The 27,211-nt window shown below is 52.6% G+C and overlaps 2 protein-coding genes across 3 annotated transcripts in view; one reads left to right on the top strand and one right to left on the bottom strand.

Annotated features, from left to right (window-relative positions):
- The window catches only part of TXNDC5 (thioredoxin domain containing 5), a 35,364-nt gene extending 25,153 nt beyond the window's left edge, over positions 1–10,211 (top strand). For both annotated transcript variants that reach the window (XM_087857973.1, XM_045811699.2), the window contains exons 5-10: positions 712–827; positions 2,990–3,076; positions 3,686–3,826; positions 6,708–6,790; positions 8,346–8,475; positions 9,776–10,211. In XM_087857973.1, coding sequence (XP_087714099.1) covers positions 712–827; positions 2,990–3,076; positions 3,686–3,826; positions 6,708–6,790; positions 8,346–8,475; positions 9,776–9,898 — 680 coding nt within the window. In that variant the 3' untranslated portion in view covers positions 9,899–10,211. The remainder of the gene's footprint in view (positions 1–711; positions 828–2,989; positions 3,077–3,685; positions 3,827–6,707; positions 6,791–8,345; positions 8,476–9,775) is intronic.
- A 2,334-nt stretch (positions 10,212–12,545) lies between these two features.
- BMP6 (bone morphogenetic protein 6) overlaps positions 12,546–27,211 on the bottom strand; it is a 149,119-nt gene continuing 134,453 nt past the window's right edge. The window contains exons 3-7 of the mRNA XM_045811698.2: positions 26,423–26,571; positions 25,569–25,766; positions 13,783–13,859; positions 12,874–12,984; positions 12,546–12,777 (exon numbers count right to left, since the gene is read on the bottom strand). Of these exons, the coding sequence (XP_045667654.1) occupies positions 12,628–12,777; positions 12,874–12,984; positions 13,783–13,859; positions 25,569–25,766; positions 26,423–26,571 (685 nt within the window). The 3' untranslated portion in view covers positions 12,546–12,627. The remainder of the gene's footprint in view (positions 12,778–12,873; positions 12,985–13,782; positions 13,860–25,568; positions 25,767–26,422; positions 26,572–27,211) is intronic.

The following is a 27,211-nucleotide window of genomic DNA, read 5'->3' as shown; positions in this document are numbered from 1 at the left end:
AGCCTCCCCTCCCCTGTCCAGGTCCCAGCCCGCCTGCCCTCACGGAGGTGGTGTCCTGACCTGGATGGAAACCACTCCGTACCGTATCATTCAGCACCCGAGTGTGCATTCCTAACACTACGTTCAGTTTGTTCTTTCTCTTACGTACGTCTTTCTTGAGTCTCAATCTGCGGGTTCCCCCAGTGTCTCTTTCTCTATCTTGCATTCTGGTGACTGAGCATGTAGGTTATTGGACCTGTGGAATTCTCCAGTCTGGACTTTGCCAGTTGTGCCCCGGTGGTGCGGTTAAACCCGTTTCCCTAAATCCGTTCATTTATTAGGGTTGCCAAATGCTGATGTTCTACTGCAATCGTCCTTTCTTCCTTGTTTTAAGGAGAGAAACTTGGCCTCATTTATCACCTGGTTATCCAGTGGCGCGGTTCATACAAGACAGACAGGACAATTGCCTGGTTGTTCCTTCCCTCTATTGCCAGTTCTGCAAACAATGAGTCGGTTCCCTGTTTCCCTCCAGAGAGGACAAATTAGATTTTGTTTTGAGGATCCCTGTGAACTCACAGATCTGGTTATTCGATGGAGGCACTTTTCACCAGTTAAAGGGTTCACACTGAAGCTAGCAGGGGGACAAAGTTCGGATACTTGCATTCAGTCTCTAGTAAGGGATGATGTCAGTTATGCTCCTTCTCCCTTCTCTGCCTTCGCTCTGCACGGAAGGCGACCACTTCATCAAGTTCTTCGCTCCGTGGTGCGGTCACTGCAAAGCCCTGGCTCCAACCTGGGAGCAGCTGGCTCTGGGCCTTGAACATTCTGAAACTGTCAAGATTGGCAAGGTAAGTGAAAGCCCTTATTAAACTGGAAATAGACCGCCTTTGGCTGGATTAATTAGCAGAGCAGCCCATTATTCATTCCGTGTGCAGAGTCGCAAACTTGATTTATTAATTCCATTTAGTGTGCCACTTGATAATTCATTTCACCTTCACAGATGGCAGCCCGGTTTCAAATGCGCTGGCTTTTCCACAGCCTAAAGATAAATTATGGCTTTGGCTCCTTTGTTTATTTTGAAGCAATGGCCAATTCTGAATTGGCAGCCCCAGAGCCCTTTCTGCAAAGATATGGGGCACAGCCTTCGTGAATGTTCACTGGCCGGACTTGGAGGCCATCCACGTTTGACCTCACCCCAGAGCTGTCACCTGGAGGAGCCTCAGCTCCGTGCTCACAGAGGCATGCAGAAGGCCCCCTCCGGTGAGCCCCAGCTTTCACTGCTGCCTGGGAGTTTTTCCAGCTTTCTCCACTTTGCGGAGAGAAGCCAGAAGTGGTGTCTAACAACTTCTGTGTAAGTGGATTTTCTGGAAATATCCAGAGCAGCTCCTGGGCCATCAAACACTTTTAATCTCACCCAGCCTTTGGCACCCACCAGACATCCAGGCATGGGTTTCCTTTTATTTAAAAAAAAAAATCTTTTTTTTTTTTTTTTTACTTTGCCAACGGGCTGATTTGTATACAGAAGTAATGCTGCGTGTCCAGGAACTGCAGTCAATGAGATGTTCTGCTCAGTACAGTGAGATGGTCAGGAGTGTGAGCTCAGGAGCCACGCAGACCTGGCCGGCAAGCCTTTGGCGACTTCTCCACACCTCAGCCTCTTCCTTTTGCAAAATCACGATGAGTAGATGAAAGTCGGGTGCTTAGTAGACACTTGGCACAAAGCAAATGCCTGGTAAATTGTAATAGTTGTTGTGAGTTCAATGGCTTTTCACTGTTGCCTGTTAAGTACTTCCAATTTTATACTCTAGTTATATGGGTTATGCTTTTATATTGATCGAACATTTCCCGGAAGTAGTCATAATTTTGTCTTCTGTCTTCCCAAATTACTTACATCGTTATTTTAAATTTTGAATTTTTATGGGAGATTATTTCCCGTGTACGTTGGTAGGGGTTTCTAGTAGAACCAGGCATGAGCGAACACAGTCTACCCATCCAGGCTGTGGCCCTTCATCTCTGGACACGCATGTGGCCGGGTTGGACTGGACCCTGTAATGCCCCCCATCCAGACTTGAGGCTTCCGTTTAATACATTAACTGCTGACTTCAGTCTTACGTGTGAAAGTGATATTTTATCCTACTTTGCTGACATGGTGAAGAACACCTTAGTGTCCCACGTAGCTGATTTTTTTTTTTAAAGATTTTATTTATTTATTCGACAGAGATAGAGACAGCCAGCGAGAGAGGAAACACAAGCAGGGGGAGTGGGAGAGGAAGAAGCAGGCTCATAGCGGAGGAGCCTGATGTGGGGCTCGATCCCACAACGCCGGGATCACACCCTGAGCCGAAGGCAGACACCCAAGGACTGCGCCCCCCAGGCGCCCCCCACGTAGCTGATTTTAATGCCAGTGGAAAATCAAAAAGAAGTGACTTAGTGACATTTCATGAAAATGTTGAACAGGGAGAGTCTTGATAAGATTTAAGTGAAATTAATTTAAAAAGCTGTGATAGTTGGTAAATTGAGTTTACAGAATTAAGAACATATAACCTTAATTTGACATCTTTTTAGTCGTCTTTATACTAGATACTCCTTTTTAAAATTGACTCCTTGCTCCTCCTTGACTCCCAAACTCCCCAAGTCGGAGTGGGAGAGTCGGTACGCAGGCTGGCACTGTCCTGGGCCTCTGTCGCCGACAGCCAGGCCTCCGCTCCCTGGACATCAGGCGGGGCTCCTCTCCTCCAGCTGCTGACCAGCTCCAAGTAAAATGTTACTTCCTAAATGGTGGCATTTTTAGGTGAGCCGGGTACGTCATTTCTCTAAAGGACATTTCGTCACCTGCTCCCTTAGCTCAGGTGTAATCTGGGGTGGCTTTTAGGAAGTCTGTCCCCAGGCTGTAGCTTGCTGTCGGAGATGCTGCAGACCAGACACGTGAGGTGTGGCGTGTCCGGTAATCCAGGTGTCGGGAAGCTTCCTGAAGAAACGAACTGTGAGTCTGGTCTTCCTTTATATTTAGGTTGATTGTACACAGCACTATGAACTCTGTTCGGGAAACCAGGTTCGTGGCTATCCTACTCTTCTGTGGTTCCGAGATGGACAAAAGGTACGTCTTCAGGTCATGGCGTGGAGAGCAAGCGTTTCTCGTAACCCCGCTGGGCTGCGGTCCGGTGCTGCCACAGGGGGTGGTGGGTCGCCAGTGCGGATTGTTCGGGACTGGTTTAAAGGCTTACGTAAGAATGGAACAGAAGTGTCTTGCCCTTACTTGATAAGATCTGGGTAGTTGACAAACACCGTCAGTCGTCCTCCTATTTTGAAACATTTCAGTTGGCTCAAGTTAGCACCAGAATAACCCAGAACTACCTTCGAGAAGGGGGTTAACGCTGGTTGCCGGGAAGGGGCTCCCTCGCACCGTCCCGCGCGGCCCTGGCCGATGGTCGCTTCTCAGAATGCCGGCGTGGGCCCCGGCCTTCGTGCCCAGATCCCTGCAGGAGGCGGGCACCGTCGGGTCCCGTCGGCAAAGCCGAGGCGTTCACTCTGGAAACTGCGCCCGCCCGGGGAGGTCTGAGCGTGCAGACACTGCACAGCTGGCACCCCAGGGGAGACCTCCGACGCGGCCTCACGAGGCCAGTGGGGTCGGGATGAGGTTTGAGCTCTCGAGAGCCCCGCAGTGCACTCGCTGACCGCGTTTTTGTGTGGCCCTCCCCTCGCACAGATCGACCAGTACAAAGGCAAGCGGGATCTGGAGTCCCTGCGAGAGTACGTGGAGTCCCAGCTGCAGAGCGTGGAGCCCGAGGCCCCGGACACCGTCCAGCCTCCAGAGGCCCCAGCACCGGCCACCGAGCCCGCGGCCCAGGTGGGTGCCTGCTGCGGTCGGCAGGGCCGGCGGTGGCCCCCGGAGGCACTGTCCTCCCGTGCTTCGGGCGACGTGACCACTGGGGGTCAGGTCAGAGGACTTCAGACGGTCGGCTGTGGCTGACTCTTCCACGTGAAAGGTTTTCTTGCCACTTTTACATGCATGCTTGTAACATGTCAACCTAGGAGCTTCTCTGAGATAGGTGTGAGACCAGTCCTCGGAGCATTTGGTGGCGAAAGCTCTGGAAAACTCATCCCTTTGATTCGGTCATCACTATACCTGAGGGCATTTGCTAGGCAAATTGGCTGCTGCCGGGTAGCCCCCCACCCCCGCTCCTGTTCATCTCCCGCACCTGCTGCCGTGATGGGGCTCGAAGCCCGGGGTGAGGCCCTGAAGGTCTGCAGCGGCAGTGACAGACGCACTGGAACCGAGAGGCAGCTCGGCCTGGCGCCTTTCCTTTGCTGAGGCCGCAGTCTCTGACTCCCTGCCCTACTGTCTGCATTCAGAGAGCGGAAGGTTCTAGATGCACTTGTGCATTTACTGAGCACATTTCAGGCACTGTCCCAGGCCACCAGCAAACAGAAGCAAATAGGACCACCTTCCTCCCTGTGAAGGGGACCAAGTCTGGTGGGGCAGACAGAGAACACACAAGCCGGGGTGACCCAAGTGTGTGTGCCCGGCCGGTCACGGGGGGTTGAGAGAGCTGGGGGCAGGTGGGCAGGGAGTGTCACAGAGAGCTGAAAGGTGAATTGGTATTTGCTGGAGAGACACGGCTTGTCCGATGCCGGGGAGAGCGTGAGCAGAAGCACGTGGCTGTGAATCGGTCAGCACGTTTGGGGCAGGGCCAGCAGTCGGCTGGAAGGAACTGGGGGTGGGGGAGGTAGGACAAGGGGTGCGGTGCAGGGTGCCAGAGAGGAGGAGGCGGAGGAGCTGGGTCGTAGAGGGCTTTGTCGGCCCGCCAAGGACTTTGAGCTTCGCCCTGCGTTTATTGGGAGCCAGTGGAGGGTTTTGAGCAGATGTGAATTTTAGGAGCCTGGCGGAAAGAGATGGAAAACCAGTGTATTGGGCCAACGGGAGGAGGAGACCCCCGAACAAAGGCTGTGGCAGGGGTCGGAGGCAGGAAGCATAGGAGCCCCACTCTACGGAGTGCAGTCGGGAAGGGGACAACTGGAGCGCTGGCAAACCTGGTGGGCGATGGAACCAAGTGTGAGAAGCACTGGGCGGAGGGGGAAGGAAGGTGGGGAGTTCAGGTTTGGGGCTGTTGGTTTTCCGGGCCGCGGTGGTGATCAGATGGAGAGGGCCACTGGACAGTGAAATGGGGGTCTGGGGCTGACACCTGCAGGCTTGTGTGTCTGCAGTGTTGGGCAGGTCGAGGCCAAGGCTGAAGCCGTGGGTGAAAAGGACACTCTTCAAAGACAGTCCAAATAACGTCTTCCCGGGAAAACCATGCTCGATGGCCTGAGAGCCATAGGCCTGTGCGTCAGCATTATTTCCAGAACAGGATACTCAGGTTGCTCCTTCAGACTCTGCCCGCAGAGTTCTTAGCTGGGGCGCCCCGGCAGGGTGGGCACAGGAAGGGGCGGCGTGCCCTGGTGCCACAGGGCCGGGGCAGTGAGTGTGCGGGTGTGTGCAAACCAGCCCCCCGTACTTAACAGATCCTGACTTGCCGGGACCGTGGTTCCCTGAGCCCGGGTTGTTTGGAATTGGAGAAAACAGAGTCATCTACCCCATCCTCCTGGAGTGGGGACGGGAACGGGCCTCCTCGCCCCCACAGCCCCTCCCTTCGCGGGGTTCCTAGGTGGGGGACGGCCTGGGTGTTAGCTCAGAGTTGAAGTTTTGGCGTAAGAAGCAGGCGTGATTTTGTGGTAGCTGCGAGCGCGTGTGTCCTGGTGGCTCTGAAGGTCATCCCGCGTTGAACGTCATTACCTGCCGTGGAGGTGGCCCTCAGACACAGGCCGGGTTCTACTGATAAGCCAGTTTTCCAGCATTAAGTAGGTTTCAGTGAGCGTGGCGTCGTGTTTCGGGACATAAAGCGAGATGGTGGCGCTCTGCCCCGGGCCTCGGCGGCTTCGCCTCCCAGTTGCGAACACGCGTTGCTCGATGCCGGACTCGAGGGGAGCAGCCCTGGTACGTTTAGCCACGTGATAAGTCATCACGGTCTTGCTCTGTGAGACCAGCGCAGGTCCGCTGTTGGAGAACCACATGGACGTGATTCTGTAAAGAACTGGCGAGAGCGAACTGCTCTAGGGCAGACCGCCCTGTGGCACCTTCCCGCGACATCCTCCAGCCAGAGCTGACACGGGCAGTTTGCACGTTCCCTTTGAATTTAAAGGTGGAAGGCAGCCTGTGATAGGGACACACGGCCTTGCCTGTGGCTGGGCGACTGTCAGCGGTAAGGGCAGCTCACAGGGAAGGTGACCGCTACAAACTCACGCCCTGGGGGAGCGGGAGGGAGATGGCCGGGGAGACGGAGCGCGCCCACGTCGGACGGGCCGGTCCGTGGGGGCTTGGACTCCTCCTGTCAGCGTGGGAGGCTCTGAGCCCAGGAGCTGCAGGCGGGAGCCCGGGCCGCGCAGTGCCCACTGGTCCCCACCACAGGGCCCCGGACGGCAGCAGCTGCACCGGAACCCGCTCGGCTGGCTGAGGGCGGCGTAGCGCAGGGCCCACCACCTCCTCAGAGCATCTCCTGGACCCAGGACCCGGGGAACCTGCGGTGAATCGTGGGCCCTTCTCGTGTGGCTTGTGACATGCGAGTTGCGAATTTGTGCGTGACCTTGCACGACAGCACAAAGATGATCGATTCGTATTTCTGCAACTCCAGAGCTGGCCCTGCTCCGCTCTAGGTGATGCATTTGAACCGAGGCTTTTCCCTCCCCTGCAGGGCACGGTGTTGGCACTGACGGAAAAGAACTTCGAGGACACCGTAGCGGAAGGAATAACCTTCATCAAGTTTTATGCTCCATGGTGAGTGGCTGTTTAATTCGATACCGCCCTGTCCCAGTGCGCTCGGCTCCCGTCATCGTTGGCCACTCATCAGCCCGAGCTCCAGGCTCGGCGCTGGGCAGATGCCGCGCTTACACATAAGTTGTGTCGTAGGAAGTAAGCAAAGGGGGTTGTTTGCGCCCCTGCTCAGCTGCGTTGAAGTTGGTTTGGTGGTATTCATAAACAGTTATTCATGGAGAAGGAGGGCAGTTATTTTAAAGGTCAGTCTGTTTTGGGGAAAACATGAAAATGGAGAGTTAGGATGGCCATATAAAACTTCAGTTTTGTGGTATCTTTTCCCAAATAGATTGATTTTTTGGTTAACTAAACCATGAATATCAAGATGTAGCTTTTGCTCCTTAGTCTCTTGGACGTTGTCCACTAGTCCAGCAGAGCTCTGGTGGGGCCGTGCTGTGTGTTACCCAGTTACCAGAACCTTCTGCCCCGTGGACCTCAGGGACGGGCACAGAGGGAGGACACCCAGTTTGTGACCAGGGCTACCTGACGTGGGGCAGATGGCCGGTGCCAAGACTTAGCTGCACAGCTGTCACTCTGCATGCCCTTTCTTGCCTTTGAACCTCAGTTTTCTCAGCTGTAAAATGGGAAGAATGCTTTGTCTTCGCAAACAATCCATTTAGAAAAGTGGAGTCTCAAGGAGAACGTGAGATTGTTTCTAAACAGGCACACGTAAGCCCCCCTTTAGCTGGTGCCTTTCTGGGTGTTCAGGAGAAACCACAATGGCAGAGAGAAGTCAGTGAGCACATGACTCCCATGCGTTGTGCAGTGTTTATCCTTATAGCACAGAAACATGAGGGGCGCCTGGCTGGCGCGGTCGGTTAATAACGCAGCCAGCTCTTGCATTCAACTCAGGTCATGATCTCAGGGTCGTGAGATCGAGTCCCATGTTGGGCTCCACACTCGGCAGGGAGTCTGCTTGGGATCCTCGCTCTCTCCCCCTGCCCCTCCCCCTGCTCGCTCTAAAATAAATCAATCTTTAAAAAAAAGAAACACTAGTCAATGATGCTTTAAATCTATTATTTTCTATTTTTTTAAAAAACGCTGAAGCTATGTGGGTCGTAACGGGTAGGAGGGCAGGTGCTCAGGGAAGCTTTAACGTTGTCTTGAAATTTTACAACCATAGTGATCAAATCGAAAATGAAGCTTTTTTTTTTTTTTTTTTTTTAAAGTGTGGAGTTGGTCCATCACCTCGTGCTCGTGGTGCATCTGATTCGTTCATAGGCCAGTTAGCTCCGGTCACCACGTCCTGGAAAGGGTCTCGAATCTAACCTTGCTTCCGGACCGGCTTGCTTCCACTAGGTTATCCAGGAGTCTACGTGGGGTTGACTTTGAACTCCGTGTTTGGGACGGAGGAGGAGGAAATGTTAGTGCACCCAGTGGGAGAATTTGATGTTTTATAGATTTCTAGGCAATCGCTGACTGCCTCATACAGAAGAAACAGGGCTGGGCGTGGCAGCGAACTGTAGGTGAGGGCGCGTGACCCAGGACTTCCACAGAGCTGTCATTGTTCTCTTCCCAGGTGTGGTCATTGTAAGAATCTGGCTCCGACGTGGGAGGAACTCTCTAAAAAGGAATTCCCTGGTTTGGCAGAGGTCAAGATCGCTGAAGTGGACTGTACCGCAGAGCGGAGTGTTTGCAGCAAGTACTCGGTGGGTACCTGGGGGCGCTGAGTGCCGGGAGCGCACCCACACGGAGCCGTCCTCTGGCGTGCTGGGCTCCCCCCGGCGACCCGCACTGCCCGCGTCTTCTTGACCAAGCTTTGCTCGTGTCCTTTTGAGGCTCTTACTTTGTTTTCGTTTTGAAAAGCAAAAGAGATGCTCTGTCAAAGGAAAGGCTTTCTTCTTCCACTAGCGATCCACCTTTCATTGGGGGATTTTAGGTCTTGCCGGAGTCCGCGTAGAAGTCTGGGCAGTAACGAGAGTCCAGGCCTGAGAACGGGGGCCACCTCCACAGCCTCTCTGGCTGGCTCAGCAATCAGCTGATCTGTAGCCTTCGTCTCAGACCCCTAGGTGGCTTCTTTTTCAGACACAAGCCTGTGTTCTAAGGCACGATGGTTGCCTAAGGGAGACAGCGGAACTTCCCCTGAAAGGGCCGTCCCAGCAAGCTAGTCCGTGCGTGGGTGTTCTGTGGAACCTCTGCCCGCGCTCTGAGCTGTCAGCACAGTCTGAGCACCCAGAAGATGTGCAATTTACGTTTTCGCTGTGTTCTTAACGCACTTTGAGGCTCTGGAGCTTTTTACCTCATTCGTTTGAGAATAGACTTAGGGCACCCGGGTGGCTCAGTCGATTTTGGCTCAGGTCGTGATCTCACGGTCATGAGATCGAGCCCCATGTTGGGCTCTGCACTCAGCGGGGAGTCTGCTTAAGAGTCTCTCCTTCTCCCTCTCCCTGTGCCCCTCCCCAGCTTGGGAGCACATGTTCTCTAAATAAAATCTTTAGGGAAAAAAAGGGTAGATGTCGCATAGACATTTACTTCTCATTAGAAGATGCCATTTTTTTGGTTCCTTAATGTCTTAGAAAAGAAGTGCATTGCAGCGGGAAAATGTGCATTCTCGAGATGTTGCTGCCATGCAGTGCGGCCCGCAGAGTGGCTGGCTGGCACCAGGGGGCTTGTCAGAAATGCAGAGTCTTAGGCCTCAGCCGGACCCGCTGCCTCAGACGTGCCTGTTCACCGGGGCCCCAGGTGATGGCCTGTGCACGAAGGGTCCAGGAGCTCTCCTTTCGGGTCACGTTCCTCCTTTGACACTAATCTCGGATGTATTTTTGAATGGGAAAGTGAAGCGCCCCAAGACTTTGCTTGTGTGTACTTTTTAAATGGTCTGTACCTTTTAAAAATTTAACCACAAACTTTCCTGGTCACAACTTTAGGCGTTTTTCTGGTTTTATTTAAGAAGCAGTGTGTGTATGTCACCTGGACCACTGGTCTTCATACTTTTTTTTTCCCCCTAAGGTACGAGGCTACCCCACATTGTTGCTTTTCCGCGGAGGGCAGAAAGTCAGCGAGCACAGCGGAAGCAGAGACCTTGACTCGCTGCACCACTTCGTCCTACGGCAGGCCAGAGACGAGCTGTAGAACCGCTGGCCGGGCGCCCGGTGCCCCCCGCGCCCCGGGTGTTGGCGCCGAACCATGCAGGTGTTGTGGAGTCTGCCGTGGTGGTGTTTCGGAGAGCTGGGTGTACTAAACTGGTGGCATCTTCTTTGTGTGTGTGTGTTTTCTAAGCCAACACACACTGCAGATTCTTTACTGTTTCTCTAAGTAAACACGTAACTCACGATCCCTTCGCAAACTAAATATTTTCAGTGGCGATCTGTCGTCCCCTTCACCCTTCTCTTGATGAATCGAAATGGTTTCCTTTGAGACTAAAATAGAGTTGAGGAAAATCCAACTGCTGAACTGTTTTTGGCTCCTGAGTGATTCTGGTGAATGCGTCATCTGAAGCATCGTTTGTGAGCTGCCCACGAGTTCTGGAAAGGTGGCAGTAGTGATACTCCTCTGATCTGAAGGTCAGAACTGACTTCTGCATAATGTGGTTGGTCAGTAGCTTGGAGCAGATCTAAAAACAGAAACCCCACACCTCTGGAAGATACCTCTATGTCCGCCCCGGGCTTTGCTGTTTCTGTTAATACTCCTCTCGTCGCGAGAGGTCAGCCATATTGAGAGCAATGGTACTTCTGACATGTGCCTGAGTAAGAGAATGCTGGTGCCATAATCTCGTGTGTGTGTTGGTTCTCCCCTGGGTGGAAGATTTCTTTAGTTAGGTCATCATGGAGACTTGATATTTCCCACAGAAAATGCAGGCATGGAAAGTTCCACAAGGCTTGTCCTGACTATTAACTCCTAGAACAATTCTGGTTGTTGTCACCTGGGGCAAGAGGGCTTAGGTGAGCCTTCCCAGGCCTGGGTATGGGAACCAGGCAGGCCCACCAGCCCCACCACAGGGGCCCAGCTGGAAGCAGCTTCCGGTTCTGCTTCTAGGTAGTTTACAGGCTTCCCGTACTTTGCCTCGGAAGAGGTCAACTGTGTGTGTGTGTGTGTGTGAAGAGTGGGATTCAGTTGGCCTCAAGACCAAAGACTGAGGTAGGCGGGGCCGGGGCAGGGCTGACACGGGCCATGTTACTACCCATGCCAGCGCCCTCGTAAGCCATGCCATCCTAGCTGTTAACCAGTTCTGTCACACTTGAAAATAAGCACCCATCGGACTAGGCTCCCCTGAGATATGTACCTGTGTGTTCTTTGCCATCAAGTCACTTCTCCTCATTATCCCTCCGTTTGCAACTCTGTTGCCCCACTTCCCGTGCTCAGGGTGGGTGCGGTCAGTGGACACATGGTCCCTGGTGGTGGCAATCTGAGACATAAGACCACTTCTGCTGTCTGCGGCAGAAGACAACAGAGCAGGATCCCGGCCAGCCTCTGCCTTAAAGGAAATCTTTATTAATTCTGTATGGTTCACAGATGTTCTTTTAAAAACCCCAACTTTCTAGAGAAGCACAGTCCTCATGAGTAGCTTCAGCTTTGCATCATGAGTCTTGTATTAAAAGAAAATCCAAGTGGTACAATTTGTTTACACTATGATACTTTCTAAATAAACTCTTTTTTTTAAAAAAGAAGTCTGGTCTTTTCTTAAATGTTACAGCAAAACAGATATAAAATAGACAATAAATTATAGTTTATATTTACAAAAAAGCTGTAAGTGCAGTTTTAGATCATAAATGTATTATTTAATCAGTTTAGTATGAAATTGGCTTCCTAGTACATGATTGTGAAAAAAAGACACTTTAAAAATAGTCTACGATTTCATCTGAGTCTTCCTTTCTACAAGAGAAAACTGGGATTTGGGTTCGTAAGGGCATGCCCGTCCAGACCCTCTCCTGGTGGCCGGTGGGGGGGGGGGGGTCCTTCCCCACTGTGTTTCCTTGTCGGTTCTAACCCCGCCACCTGGCAAAGAACCATTTCACTGAAACAGGTGAAATATTCGAGCCGACATTCCTGGAGTTAATGTGCTTTTCCAAGAGCCATTCGGAAAGAGAAGAGGCGCAGCACCGGTTTCCCGCGGTACGCGGCCAGCGCGGGCTCCCCACCGCGCTCCTCGCCCCCCACGGCCTCCCCGCGACGCCCGCCCTGCCACTTCGGGGGCTGGCGAGGGGAACAGCTAATGGGGCAGGGACCGAGGTGTGGAAATGACACGGTCGGTTTGACCGAAATAAGTATTTCCACACGGGGACCTCCAGCACAAACGCTCGGGGCGGGGGCGCAGAGAAAAGGCACTTGGCGCGGCCCCGGGGACGGCCGGGCTGCTGACCCTGCGTCGACCGGCCTGCGCAGAGGCGGTCTGGGAAGAGAGGCACCCCCCGCTCCAGTTACCTACGTGGGTCTACCTTGGACGGACACTACAGAACGGGCTGAGACTTCCGCCAAGAATACTCTTCTCCTCGGAGATGACTTTCCCCGTTGACTCACTAACACCACAAATAGCTTGATCTAAAGCTAAAACTAAATTTGGTGGGCTCTTTTTGGGGGCGGGGGCCTTCAAAGGTATGTTTCTGTGGTTCCCAGACTTCATGCCGGGACATCCAAACCCCACTTCCTGCAGACCAGCGACTACCCACGTTATTTACGGTGTGAGCCAGTTCTTAACAAGGCCCTTTACAATCCTCCTCGGGCAGTAAGGCGCCAACCAGCCCGGGGCAGCTTCAAAGCCTTGCCTCCCCCTTCGCCGGGCTTCTGAATGCTTTTTGTTTTTTAAGGCAGATGTCATCCGGGCACTCAAGGCAGTATTTGTGTCCCCAGCGACTGGTTTCGAGTTAGTGGCACCCACAAGCCCTGACAACCATATTCCTGTATTTTTTCAAGATGACATTGGAGTTGTCATCAAAGTAAAGAACTGAGATGGCGTTTAGTTTGGTTGGCGCGCAGCATGGTTTGGGGACGTACTCGGGATTCATAAGGTGAACCTGTCGCAAAACAGAAGGGGAAAGGCACCGTTAGAAGCCATACCTGGTCTCGGCTTACTCCTCCCTCTAAAGCGAAAGGGGTCCCCGGGAGCTCACCAGCGTCTGCACGATCGCGTGGTTGGTCGCGTTCATGTGCGCGTTGAGTGGGAAGGAGCACTCTCCGTCACAGTAGTTGGCGGCGTAGCCCTTGGGTGCGATGATCCAGTCCTTAGGTGAAAGCAAAAGGACGCCACATGCGGTCAGCATGCACGCCTTACGTCATCCGCGCTCTCGGGAATCCTGTGAGAAGGTCCTCCTCACAGAGGACAGCAGGGCAGACCAGCCGAGGGAGGCCAGGTTCACGTTCCAGTGGCAAAGCTAGGGTGTGAGCCTAGTTCGTCTGGCTCCACAGCGCTCTCCCCCTTCACAGGCCCACAAAGCCTTTAGCTGCTACCCACCCACTAGGTCTGGAAGCACAGGGGGTTGGCTTTATGCACCCGGGCCCAAAGGAGCCTCGAGGAGCCCTGTCATCATAACGCCATCCGCATACAGAAACTGCATTTCCTATCACTTGTCACCTAGATTTCTCTTCTTATAAACGAGTGGTGGCTCTCAGGTGTGGGGCTAACCATTTGTGCTCTTCTGGATAATTGGGGGGGGGATTTATAGCCATTGGATAACTGTTAGAACAGTGTCTCCATCCCTTTCTCAAAACACAAACGCCAAAGTCCATGCTTCATGGATTTTTGAAAGAACGGAGGAAGAACACCGGGAGCTGTGGGACTGAGTCTGAGGTACATGGAACTTGGGAACCTGGCTCCCAGGGAAGGTGTCAGGGTGGGGGTGCTGGTGCACAAGCAGGCTGGCCCTTCCTTGCCTTCCTCTGGAAGCCCAGGCATCCGGAAGAGCTCCCAAGTACCTTCACGTGAGGAATCATCCCAGCCCTAAAGCTCAGGCTCTTCGAAGACAGCCACAGCCACGGAGATGGGAAAGGACCCCTGTCCCCGTGTTGTCCAGAGAACTCACCTGCCATCCCAGGTCTTGGAAGCTCACATAAAGCTCATGCTTCCTGCAGGCCGTTTTCAACTCACTGCTGTTGTAATCTGTCGGAGGAGATAAGATGCGCCCATTAACTCGTTCTTTCATTTAAATACTTACATGGGAGGCTTTGCAGTGGGCCAGGCACTGTGCAAGGCTCATGACAGCAGTGAACGAGGCCCCTGCTCAACACAAATGGGGGCACCAAACAGCTCTGTCAGGTTCCCTGTGGCTCCCAGGCCCTCACTCGCGCCGTCTTGTTCACTCTGGGGTGTATGCCGTGCAGACTGGCACACGCTTTGTCAGTATTGACTTGAATGGACTCGAGCAACAGGTGTGCGTTGTGAGTCCTTGTCGTACGCAGGGCCTGTGGAGAGGGCACACCAAGAGGCCCTAAAACACCCCTTGGGCTCCTGACTTGGAAGACATCCCATTCACGGTGCAAGACAACTGGAGGAGGCGGGATTTGCTATAATTCACACAGGACAGTCTGGAAGCTGCACAGGGTCTGTGAGGATAGCTGGGTCAGGAGAGCATCCTGCAGGAGGGGTAACAGAGTGGCGCCTCAGGGAGTCAGAGAGAGGGGGACATACTGCAGCAGAGACTGCTCTCTCTGGCATTGGTCCCCAGGCTCACTTCCAGGGTTGGGCCCTTTGCCCTGTACCAAAGCAACGACTCCTAGGACAGCGGTGTCCTGTGAGACCTCGCTGAAGATGTGCGAGGCAGGAGCCGCCAGCCTGGTCCAACCTAGAGGAGTGGGAGGGCCCAGATTCGGTTAGGCCAACTGGAGCAGCTCTTCTGTGAGGTGTCCTCTGAGAGGCACCACAGGAAATAGGAACACAAGAGACATGAGGCTTGCATCCTCCCGGAACTCAGAGAATTGAAGGGGTGGTGTGAGGCATGGACAAAACCAAGGCCAATACACAACAATGCGGACGCCACGGGCAAGTGTTGTGGGGAAGTCCCCCTGGGAGCTCGGAGAGGGGTCAGTTAAGGGCAGGAGCAAGAGGAAAAGCAAGTGGTTCTGGTGGAATGGATTCAAGGATATGTGAAGACGAATCAATCAGGTGAGATAAAGCTGGGGAAACGAATGGCCTAGAATGCCAACCAAAATGATGTGGACTTTCTACTAAAGGCAGTAAAGTCAGCCTGCGGAGCGGTTTGAGTCACAGAGGGACATGCCCAGAACTATGATTCCAAGGCATCAACCTGGTAGTGGTGTTTCAGAGAGATGAAAAGGAAGACTGCAGAGAAAGGTTCTCGATCTACAATGGACTTTGACGGATACGTGAGCCTGAGGTCACATGTGACCTCTGCCCTTTTTAATCATATGAGCCAGCAAATTACCTAATTGTTTAAAGCCTTTTTGCACTAGGTTTCCTATTACTTGTACTCCTGGGCCTCTTGGCACTGAAGTAAGACAGGACATGTGGATCTCACGAGTTTGTGACGCAGAGAGACCCACAGTACTGACCCAGCCCAGTCACCTGCCCTGGGAGGAGAGACAGCCTACCTTTTTAAGGTGATTTGCTCATTCTAAACTTATTCATTCTCCCTTCTTGCCTTCTTCAGCTTGCAGAACAACCCGAGCTATAATTCCAAGTACCCAAGAAATGACAGAAAAGCCACACTGGAGGGAAATTTTCACAATGGAGGGCACCGAAGACTCTTGGTAAAAAAACAAAAAGAACCCACAAACCGCCACCACCACAAAGCAAGACAAAAACTCCTGCTGAAAATAATCCCTCATGAAAACATCAAGGACACAAAGAAACTATCCCAAAAGGAAAGTTAGAATATAAGAAAAAACACAGGGACCACAGGCAAGAGTAGTCTCTGAGTGGGATTAAAAAAAGAATACATAAGGGGCGCCTGGGTAGCGCAGTCGTTAAAGCGTCTGCCTTCCGCTCAGGGCGTGATCCCGGCGTTCCGGGATCGAGTCCCACATCGGGCTCCTCTGCTGGGAGCCTGCTTCTTCCTCTCTCACTCGCCTGCTCTGTACCCTCTCTCGCTGGCTGTCTCTCTGTCACATAAATAAATAAAATCTTTAAAAAAAAAAAAGAATACATAAAATAATAGAGGAGATAAAATAAGAAACAGAAACTGTAAAAAAACCCTAGGGAGAGAAAAACATGGTAAGAGAACAGGCAGACATGAAGGGAACAAAATGGAACTTTATAAAGTTCTACTGAAGGTAAAAATTAATGGATGGTATAAACATCAGATTAGACACAAATGACAAGAGGATTAAAGAACTGAACAACGAATTTGAAGAAACATCCCTAAATGTAGCCTAGAGTGCAGAGGCTCGAAAACAGAACTATGTAAAAAGATAATGGAAGACAGAATGAAAAGGCCAATGAATTTCTGAAGAGAATATTGGGGGACTAATAATTGAACATAGGGATGTGTGGGAATTTTCTAGAAGTGAAGAAAAGCAAACATCTTTATATTAGAAAGGCACGGTGAGTCCTAAGCAGAGTAAATAAACTCTTATCTAGCCACACATGGTGAAACTATAATATATTACACCCAGAGGAATTCTTAAACGCGATCAGAAGATAAAAAGAAAATTTGCCACAAAAGAACACAAGGCAGATGGACAGCCAACTTCTTTGCAACAAAAATCTACAACATATGAAGTTTAATACCATAAGAATGATGCCATCAACCCAGAATTCCATGCCCGGCTATGGAGGATATTTTCTCGTGTGGGCTACCCAGCTTCCAGGAACACCTCTCACGTGAGGAACTCCTGGGCAGTGGGAATCAAGACCCCGTCTCCCATCAGAGGGCTCCTGCCTTTGTCCCCTGGCCACTGAGTACAGGCTCTTGACTTCATTAAAGCCATGCAGATCCCCCCCCCCACTTTGAGGGAGTGACCCCTAGGGGAAACCAAGAATGGGTGGCATGGCAGCAAGTGTCCCGGGTGATGGCATCCAAACCACATTGTCCTTGTGACCAGCTCTGAGCTGGATCACTTGATTCCCTATGTGTGGTTCTCAAGCCTTCTTTCTGGTTGGATGGGTTCCCGAGATGTTTATTTTTCATATTAATTTGAGTCTGCTTCTCTTCCATGGAGTCAAGAAGGGCCTTCCTCACTGGCTAATGATCATTCAGTAGTTAGGGGAAAGGGAGCATAGGGTGCAAGGGGAGGGGTCACCATCTACAGGGCTTGGGGGCCTGTCTCTCTGGTAAGGTGTCTTCTAAGCAGAGGCCTGCAGGAACGTTGGGAGTGAGGCAGGAGGCTCTCTGGGGAGGAAGAATCTTCATGGCGGGAACCCCGGGTGGCTGCTTGTAGAACAGCCTCGTGAAGGCCACTCTGTGTTCCTTAAAAAGCCCCATCTTCCATCTACCTTCTGGGCGCACGGCTGGTGGGCATCTCCCACCGCAGTTGGGTGCGGCCTCAGCCCCATTCACACCCTTGGGGAGAAGGGAGGTGATTGCTCCCCGCCTGGCCCTGCTGACCTCACCTGTAGCCCTCTGTCCTTGCCCCTCTTCCTCTTCTGCCAGCTGCAAGTCTAAAGAGTCCATGGCCCTGGTTCCTTGCCCTCTTGAAGTTGTCCTGGGTCAGATGATAAGTTCTACGATCTCCTACTTAGAGTCTCCGTCTGGAATTTTCCTGCCCGACCTCAGTTGGCTTGGGTCCCACAAAGTAAACATCCCCCCAAATGCCTTCTCTGTGCTGGGGAGCCATGATCTCCCCAAAGTCCAGCTTGGAATCGTTAGCCATGTGAAAGGCAGGGATTCTGGGATACATTTCCTTCCCAGGTCGGGGGACACGAGCAGTGTGACATACTAGGGAACATTATGTCCTGGGAGAGCTAGGACAACCATGAAATTGCTTGACACTTGCAACTCGCGGCTCCCTCCCCAGGTTCGGGATGGGGGCTGGCCACCAGGAAGACCAACCAGGATGGCCCAGCGAAGGACTCTGCTTCTACCTTCACCAGCAGTTCTGTCTATGAGCCTCCTGCGAACCAGACTCTCTCAATGCTCAACAAAGAGAACTTTCTCCATAAGAACAGCTATTTCTTCTAGAGCTAGACATTGGCATTTTCGTTGTTAAGTAGAGATTGGGGCAGAGAGAGGAAAGGGAGGGATTCAACTCTGTTTTTCCTCCTACCGACACTTCCAAGCCACACTTGGGTTTCCTTATGACTCCATGTTAAGTGCTGGCAGAGACTGTATAAATATTCGTGAAGGTCCGTGCTCCTCAAAATACCTGTGTCTGTCACTCAGGGGTCAGTGGCCTGGGTTCTACAGTGGAATTACACTGCCATGCTCTGGTTTGTTTGGTTTTTTTAAGGACTGACATTGCAGAAAAATATTCTCCCGCCCCGGCTCCTTGATATTGGTTTAGATGAATGGTCTGGATAGGGCCAGCGATAGGAACACATCCGCTTCAGTGGGATAAAGGCAGGCAACACAGCTTTGTCCAAATGGGTTCACCAGTCAAGGGGAAGGCAGTAAAAGCAGCCATATTGCTGGACAGAGCCAACCAGCCAACGAACCCACCAGAGCAACAGGCCGGAGGCTGACGCAAACATCCCCGAGGGCAACCGTCCTCTGACTCACAAGAGGCCGGGGCCGCACCAGGAGACCCACCAGGGAGTGTGAGCCCCGTCTCAGACCCTCGGGCCAGAGTCCCTGCAAACGGGTCCCCTGCCGCCCAGCCGAGTCTGTAGACTCTCGAACTTGAGACGCACAGGAGAGGCGCACACGCAGGGGACGGCATCACCCTCTTCACACACACAAAGCCTGTCTTTGGACGCCGGGGCCGCCTGAGCACCCCTGGATGCAGACGTCATGAAGGCTGGTCTGGGACCCGAGACACGCTTTCAAAGAATCTGACTTTTTCACAGTTGAACACAGAAAGTGCAATCTGGCTTCCGCTCATTCCATGGGATTATTTGGCCAAGAGCAGAGGGCAGGGCAAGTGCCCAGCCACCCGGCAGGGATGCTGGCCCAGCCAGACCAGGCCCCAGGAGCCGTCCTGAGTACCCTGGGCAAGCAGGGCGCAGCCATAAGTGAGCAGGAGCACGGAAAAAAAAAAAAAAGTTATCAGGTGACAAAATCAAAAATCATAAAAGCCCCCAGGATTCATGTCTTCCACAACCAGAAAGGGCAGCTCCCTCATCTGCTTGCAAACAGGAGAGACACATTTTCCCTCGCCATGGATTTTCAGGCTTTGAAATCTTCAGAGGCCCTAGGCTGGGGGAAGGGGAGCACCTTTAAAGCCCCAAGATGGCCCTGCCTGTTTGCCCCTAAGTGAAGATCCTTCGGCAAAATCCTCCAGGCTCTGTCCTGGGAAAGGCAGGGCCCCGCAGACGTGAGGGCGAGTAGGCAGGGTCGGGGAGGAGGGCCAGGCTGCAGCACCGTGTGTTCTCTGTAAGCCGCGCTTCTTCCAGCGCTCAGCGGGGGACACACACACGGACACACACACACACACACACACACACGTTTGTATCTGGCCCAGGCCTTCTGGACCCTTAAAGCAGCAGTACAGAAAGTATGACGTCCATTCCCACTGGCCAGACTGGGGGCCAGTGCCACCCACTTTGCACTGTGGCTGCTGACACGGGGTACCGCGGTGGTGCCGTCAGTCATCCGGCTGGGAGCGCGGCATCGGCTCCACCGATGGCTCCGGCGTCGCTGTCCCAAGGCCCCCGCGTGTCTCATATCTGACATCCTGTCGGAGCAGGGCCCCGCACCCGTGCGGCGAACCAACGCAGAACGAGCTGTACGGAGGCAGGTTTTCCTGGAGTCCAGCGGAGGGGCAGGAGAGGAGGGTGCGCACGCGTCCCGTCCTCGCACTTCCAACGCACCCTCATTCCCACAGCTGAGAGTCCTGCTCGAGGGGAGGGGGGCAGCATTCCCGTGTGGGCGGGCCACTGGAGGCCGAGGCTGCGGGGCCCACCGCACCAGCTCTTCACTGCCCCGCTTGCTGGTGCTCGGGCCCTTCTTCCTGCTCCTCGAGGTGCCCGCTCCACCTTCCAGGGCCTCTCACCGCCTCTCGGCCTCCCTGCCCCCAGGCAGCGGCCACGTGCTCCACACATCTGTCCCGTGGGGCACATCCCACGGCCCTGAGGAGGACATCAGCAGTCCTTGCAGTCCCCTCCTGAAATGCCACACACGCAGCCAAGCACCAAGGAGCCATGGGCTAGGAGGGCTCGGCCCCAGCCCGGCTTACTTCTGCAGCCAGATGGCTACGGGGAACAAAACCCGGGCTTCCCGGGCACCAGGGGCCGAGAGGGTCTCAGAGTCTCTGGAGAAGGGACGGGCAGAGCAATGATGCTGATTCGCAGGGCAGGCAGCCGGCAGGAAGGCTACATGGCTGGCTCGAGGGGGACCATCAAGGGGAGAAAGGCAGACGAAGGACAAAGTCAAGGCGGGCACAAGAGACCAGGTGAGAGGGAAGGAGGGAAGCGGGCCGGTGGCCGCCTCCCCAGCCAGGCCTCCACAGAGGGGCTTCGCGGCCACGCTTCCACCCCTGCAGGCTGGTGACCCTGCCTAGCAGGCCGCACAGCGGGCAGCAGCTGGGGACGGAGAGGCATGCGCCACGCTGGGCTCCCAGTTTTTCTGAGCCCAGGCTACAGCGTTTGCCCAGAGGAAATTCGTTTTCTAGAGAAAACAATTCACTGCCCTGGTTTCCTGTCTCTCCAGGAATGACGGGGCCAAGTACAACACCCAGCTATTGAAAGGGTACCTCCATCTCCACTGATCTCTCCACATCTCCCGGCCTTCTCAGCCCGTCTCAGCCCGTCTCTGGCTCTCCCTTAGCCTGTGGAACCAACAGGGCCGCTGAGCACATGCTGGAGAAAGCCTGGCTCCTCGTGCCCTGGACACTGTGGAACCACGCCGAGATTCTGCGTTCTGGTGTCAATCTCATCAAGTGTTGGGGTGTGGGGAGCTTGATTTTCAGAATCTAGATTTTGTTTACACCCTGGATGGTTAGACTGAGAAGCAAAAGCGAGGTCCTGTTCGTTTGTGGGGCCAGGATTTCAAGATCTCCTGCTTCACGTAAGTTGGATGGACTTTGGCGTCTTCTCAGCCTTTATCTTGATTATCAAAGAATACAGAGATTAAGTATCTTGAAAATAGACAAAGGCTTCTCTCAGAGACTGAGCACTAAGACTTCCTGTACTTGAAGCACCTCTGCTCTCGCTGTTCCCCCTAGACCGAGTCTCCTGGCCCCCAGCACCCTCTCGGGAGTTGGTGGTAGTTGGGGAATTATTCAGGCCTCTTACAGCTCTGTTTATGCCTCTCTATTACTGCCTTTCGGTACCACTGGCCATTAGTACGTTCATAAGGGGTAAACCTAGGGATGGGGTAGAAGGGAACCTATCACTCCTTGATAACTTTTATCCCAAAGGAGCTGAATGGCAAATGAGAGTCAAATATTATAAATATGGAGTTTGAAACAATTTTAACTTTTGAATCACTAATGCCATGCCTGTCTGCCATAGCTGTGGAGAATTAAGATTTGAGTTCATTTAGAAAGCCCTGAACAAGCCTCTACCTCTTGGCCAAGACATCTGGAAGCCTAGTTGCAGGCCCTAAAATTTTCATTTAAGATCAAAACTACAAATGACAACTCCCAATTCCTTTGAAGAACCATAAACAGCTACCTCAAAGCACTGACCTGGATCCATTCTTCTCAAGCTCTGGAGGTGCATGGAGGGTCAGCCCACTCGGCGTTGGCATACCAACGCATGGACGCACATGATGACCTAGTGGGGACACCTGTCAGGAACTAAAAGGCCAAATAAACATTGATCTGTCAGGGTGAGGTCCCCAGCTTACTGACTGGAGTTCCCTGAAATCTACAGCAAGGTTCCATAGTCATCATAAAATTCCCAAACCGCTGTTTGGCAAGTGATGAAGTCCGGTTACCTTTCTTATGCTGGGAGCATACTGAGTGGTCTCAATCGGAAGCTCAAGAGCTATAAGATCTGAACTATCAACAAGGTCAATAGCATCTAAATATACCAGACCCGCAATTCCCTCCCTGGCCCAAGATCCTTAAAGACACATGTTTGGGTGAGTTGGAAAGAGCTAGAAGGAAAAAGGGCACACAGCATTGGAAGCAACAAAGGACTCATTCCAAAGGACAGACAGGGTCTTGGGAACTTGCTGGTTCGCCGATGGCTGGCAGAGGTGCGTGGTGGCAACAAAAACATCAAGGATGTAAGAGGCCTGAAGGTCGTCTAATTTTACACGAATTGTTAAAAGTGGCAGAAAATCTCCCAAACTGTCATCTGCCAAAACAAAGAGCAATTCCAAGTCACAGTGCTGGCAGCCAGCAGGTTGACCTGGCAGAGAACCTCAGACTCACCAACTGACTTGACATGGCATTAACGACTCCTTCTGCAGCAAGGTCTTGGGAAGATCCTGGGAAATGAGCTCGATTGGTATCTCGAGCCCCCCCACGGAACCATCCCTCAAGGCCATTTGTGCCCAGCCCTGGTAATGAACAGGCCAGGTGGTGTCACAGGCCCCCAGAAGATGAAGCAACGAACCCCGAGAGAAAGCTACTCTAGAAGAGGGTGAATGGAAGGAACCAGAAAGACCAGCACTTGAGAGCTAACAGACCCGAGGGCAGACTGTCCCAGGGCAGTAGGCTGGTAGAAACGGAGGCTGAGAAAGAACGGCCAGACAGACCCGAGGGCAGACTGTCCCAGGGCAGTAGGCTGGTAGAAACGGAGGCTGAGAAAGAACGGCCAGATTCACTGGAATCCCCAACGGGGCTGCACAGCACGGCTTGGACCGTGACTCATAAAGCATGTGCAAAAGTGATAAACAGTGCTGTCCAGATGATCTCCGAGCCCACTGGAGAAGGTGACACAGCCAACATCCATCATTCACTGGGAGCAGACAGCTGCAGAGAAGCGAGGGCAACTGAAAACCATCCAGGGTGCCTTCGATCCAAACCCACACTTCGGTGCATGTGTTTGCAAAGTCCGGCTTGAAGGCCAAGTACAGATGTGAGAGCAGATTCTGGTGGGCGGTGGGGTGGGGGGGAGCTCTTGGCCTCTCCCTCGTGGTGGACTTGCCCTGCCGGCCCAGGCATCTGCAGCTCGGTTCCAAAAATAGCCCCGTATTTCCCTGCCATGTTTCACCCTGATGACAGGCAACTTGATGGATTACATTCACTTCTTTGCCCAGATGCAGGATGGTCTCTGATGGGCTTCCGGTGGTGGTGGTTTCAACGGAGAAATACTAATTCCCTGGGAGCCCTCTGTGGAAGAAGGGGGGCAGCAGAGGCTAAGTAGTCTCTTCCTTCAAACTTCCAGAAGGTTTACAAAGGGAAAGTCCTGCCTGGAGTCACACCAGAGACCACGACGTTCTGTTTCAGCTGCGTCCACCTGGTCCACGAAGGCCTGGCACCATCTGGTCCTACAGTGGCCTGGATGGAAAGCACAAACCGGGCGACCCATTTCTCTGGGCAGCGGGCCGTCTCTCTGGAATTCCCTTCTGCAGGAGCAACCTCTGCCATTGTCTGTCTGCTCCCGTTAATAGCAAGGATAAATAAGGAAGAAAATGCCAAATATATAAAGAAGCACTTAAGTGGGCCTAACCCGACCAATTTCGCGGACTGCCTGAGAGGGTCTTTGAAGCTAATAAGAAGGAAGGAGGATCCTTCTTGGTAAATACCCTCTTGGTGGTCGTGGTGGTGGTGGTGGGTGGTTCTGGCCTTTGAACAGGTGAGGCTAGAGGTATTTGTCATGAACTCTTTTGTCCTAGTACCACTGGAAGGAGCAAAGCACGTGTGCAAGTACCAGGTTGGGAGGTGGGGGTGGGAAGACCAAGAAAAAGCAGATACACTTGCCTCTCATTACACATTCGATCAACTTTAATGCTCATATTTAATTGAAACTTATTGAATTGAAAGAAAAAAGGGGAAAGGGACTTGGAAGAGAATAATTGGATGACTCGGGTAAAACTAAAATAAGAGACATGTTTTCCCAATTACAAAATCTGGTGTGTGTACTTCGGGGAGGGGGTGTTGAATAAATCAAGTGAAATTTCAATTTTAAAAAGCAATCCACGTTTCAAGAGCTGCCTTTATGTCTGGGGCCCCAGCACCAAAGTGACCACAGTTCATTAATGAATCGAAGCGTCCTCATGCCCTGAAGCAGGCTTCCTCTGAGGAGAATAAAGAAAAGCAATCATTTCTTCTTCTTTTTCCTCCTTTCTTTCTTTTTTTTTTTAAAGCCCGCCTCTTTCTAGTGGTAAACACAGAAACACCCACACTGTGCCATGCTTCCAAGAAACACCAGGATGACAAAAGCAGCAAAATGTCACCTCATACTGGGTGGTAGGTCCTCCAGCCCCACAGCTAAATTACTCATAAGAGAAATGGTTTATTAAGTCAGAACCTAAACTGGAGAGACTTCCTCCCAAAGAGAAGTTGAGTACTCTGGGAAGTTGCGTGAAGTCTTCCTGGCCACTGACGATACTTTTAAACAGGCACCTGGAAGAAATGACACATCTTCCAGAAGGATTGTACATCCTTTCCAAGGTCCTAACATACACCTCAGCCCCTGCTTCCCACAACTGGACGCAACTACTCTTCGAGTGTTAGTAGGGACCGGATCAAATGCTTCTCCTTTAATTCCCGCAAATCTACCCAACTGCTAACCATCCCCACTTAATGGATGAGTAAACTGGGAGCTGAAATGGATTTGCCCAAAGTCAAGGAGTAGTAACAAGGGAAGCCACATCTCTGACTGCAAATCCCACCGCAAATCTTCAACTTCATGCTTGAATCCTGGGCTCTTTCAACAGCTCGCGGAGACCCCGGACTTGCAAGCCTCGGCTTTACAGTAAGATGCCTCTCTGTTTGTATGCAGTACTTACTAGCTGTGTGCACTCATATCAGGAGGGAACACCTGCTCCCCTCTCTTTCGTGTTTTGATGAGGACTCCTGTACTGCTTCCTAAAAAGGTACAGCATGGGGGGAGACATCTCTGAAGGACCACTGAATCGACACTCAAGCAGGAGCTGCGTCTCTCCCGCCCTTGGAACCTGCCCATTCCCTAGCTCCAGGGGTGAGCGCTTGCCCTCAGCTGGGCTTCCTACTGAAGCTACAACCACGAAAGAGATGTTCTCTTCTGAAGCTGAGGTTACCAAGGGGGATAAGATCCTGGGCCTACCAGTTGCCTTCCTTACCACCATGCAGAGATGGTCTTGCTGAGAACGCCACCAAGAAGGCAAAAAAGAAGAAAAAGCAAGATTCCTAACACCATGTGAGCCCATGAATCTAGCCAGGCCTAAAGCTAGAACCCTCGACTTCCCAGTTCAATGAACCAACGAAATCTATCAGAGACGGTTGTTTGAGCTGACTTCCCATCACTTTCAGCCAAGAGCACTGACAAATACAAGTCCATCCTATGCAAATACACAAGGTTGTTTGTACACCACCACCTCCCAGGCGTAACACAACTAGAAGCAAATCCAGGTGTTCTCAGGATCTTTACGTGAATGAAAGAGGAGTTGGAGAAATCTTATCAAATGGAAGGATGCGCTTCCGGAAAACCAAACACTTGGGATGTCTTCAGTCTCTGGACTCAGCCCCTGGAGAACAAAGTTCCCCTCTGATGGCTGTAGGAACCCTTCTAGATAATTGGTGGCTGTGACGAGGCACCTGTGAGCCTCTGTCTTTCTGGGCAGAAGCTGTGCAACAGCCGACACCATCAGCATGTCCTTGTTCTCACTGAGGCCCAACCCCAACCAGGCTTCCTGAAAACACGAGCCCCACCCAAACCTACCCGAAGCGCTGGAGACCCGTGACACGTCCTGGGACTGGGTGGAGCGATTGCGGCTCTGCTGTCGCCGCCGCCCGGGGGCCGACCTCGTGGTGCGCACGTGGACCTCGCTGACCTTGAAGAAGGCCACCATGAAGGGCTGCTTGTCGTAAGGGCCGTCTCTGCCTACCAGGCCTGCCGCTCGAGGGTTGATGGTGAGTCCTTGAATGCAGACCACAGCACAGCTGTCTTTATCGCATGGACACTGGTTCCTGCAGCTGCCCGGCTGACCCCCCTCGCCACCCAGGTGCCCGTCACACAGAGGGAGCGTGAGGGACAAGCAGGATGCATGCTCAGAGCAAAATCAAAACACTCCTTCCGAAGTTCTGTGAATCAAAGCAAGGCGTGAACTCCCAGGCCCTCCCATTCCCAATAGACTTCTCCCTACACAAGCATTCTTTCTGCTTATATGCCTCCCAACCAGCAAGGGAACGGACTTCACCAGCAGAGTGCGCCCCATCTGAGGACTGGTGTGGGGACCCTGAAAGGTGGAGCTTTGGTGCTGCAGGAGGAGGGGGTGCTGGAAGGGTTCTCCTGCAGACCTACTTTCAACCCAACAGTCAGAACGTAGACTGGGCTCCCCTGCCTCTGTGAGCTGTTTTCCGTGGTTGCCCCTGGAACTCAGGCCACCTACTTATTGCCAAGTCCTTCCTGGAGACCCCCGGGAGGGATTTTGCTTTTTGGTAGCAGTTATGAGGGAACAACAGTAAGTGAGGTCATCCTGGAGCCATGGTCTCCACCGGAAACCATGGTTCTACCATAACTGTTGCAAACGAAACGGATGAATGCTGTTCACTCACTGATTTTGGCAAACTTACCATCCCGAGTCACCACACTCAGCTGAAGCCCCATGTTGTGCTGTGGGGTCACGACCCACAGATTGCTAGTGGCTGTGATATCAAATTCCAGCCAGCCTTCTTCTGAGGCCCACACCACACGGGTGTCCAGCAAAAATAAGTCAGAGTCTCTGAAAGAAAGAAAACATGGTGTGGTGAGTCGCACACCACTCTCTTGGCCCATTGCCTCTGTCCTGCCCTGGCGTTAGAATGAAAACGCCAGTGTCAGATGGGGTCTACCCCGTAGGCGCCATGTACGGTGCCCAGCCGTGGCTCTGGCTTGTGGGACACCCGGGACACATGCATGACATGGTCTGGAGAGGCATCTGTGCCAGAGAGTCTCCGAGAAATGAGTTGTCTCCCAAGCACAGGGGGTCCCTCAACTTCATCAAAGGCCGTGTTATGGCTGTTCATGCTGAGTCTTTCTCGGAAATAAGGAAGGAGGGAAGGGAGGGCAGGAGGAAGAAAGTCATATTGTTGCTTACTTAATGGCAAACTCTAAAAAGAGAGTGGAGAGGGGCATGAGGAAAAGGATTAGGAAAATATTAAAATCAGGATTCATATGAGAAAAAAAAAAGTTGTGGCTTTGTTCATTTTTTCTTTTTGTAAAATGAGGACCCGACAATCTTCGTATGTTAGTTCCTGTGAAATAAGGAGAAACAAGAAGCCACATCGTATTTGTGAGTAATCATCAGTTCCGTGCTTTTAATTAAGGCCTTTGAGCGGTCCACGCTGAGTGTGGGCGCCTGCTCATGTGGATGGGGTAGCCGT

The sequence above is a fragment of the Ursus americanus genome, chromosome 32 (genome assembly GCF_024610735.1).
Source record: "Ursus americanus isolate L20-20 chromosome 32, mUrsAme1.1.p, whole genome shotgun sequence".
Lineage (NCBI taxonomy): Eukaryota > Metazoa > Chordata > Mammalia > Carnivora > Ursidae > Ursus > Ursus americanus.
The sequence above is the reverse complement of the archived record's forward strand: the minus strand, read 5'-3'. Positions and strand labels throughout refer to the sequence as shown.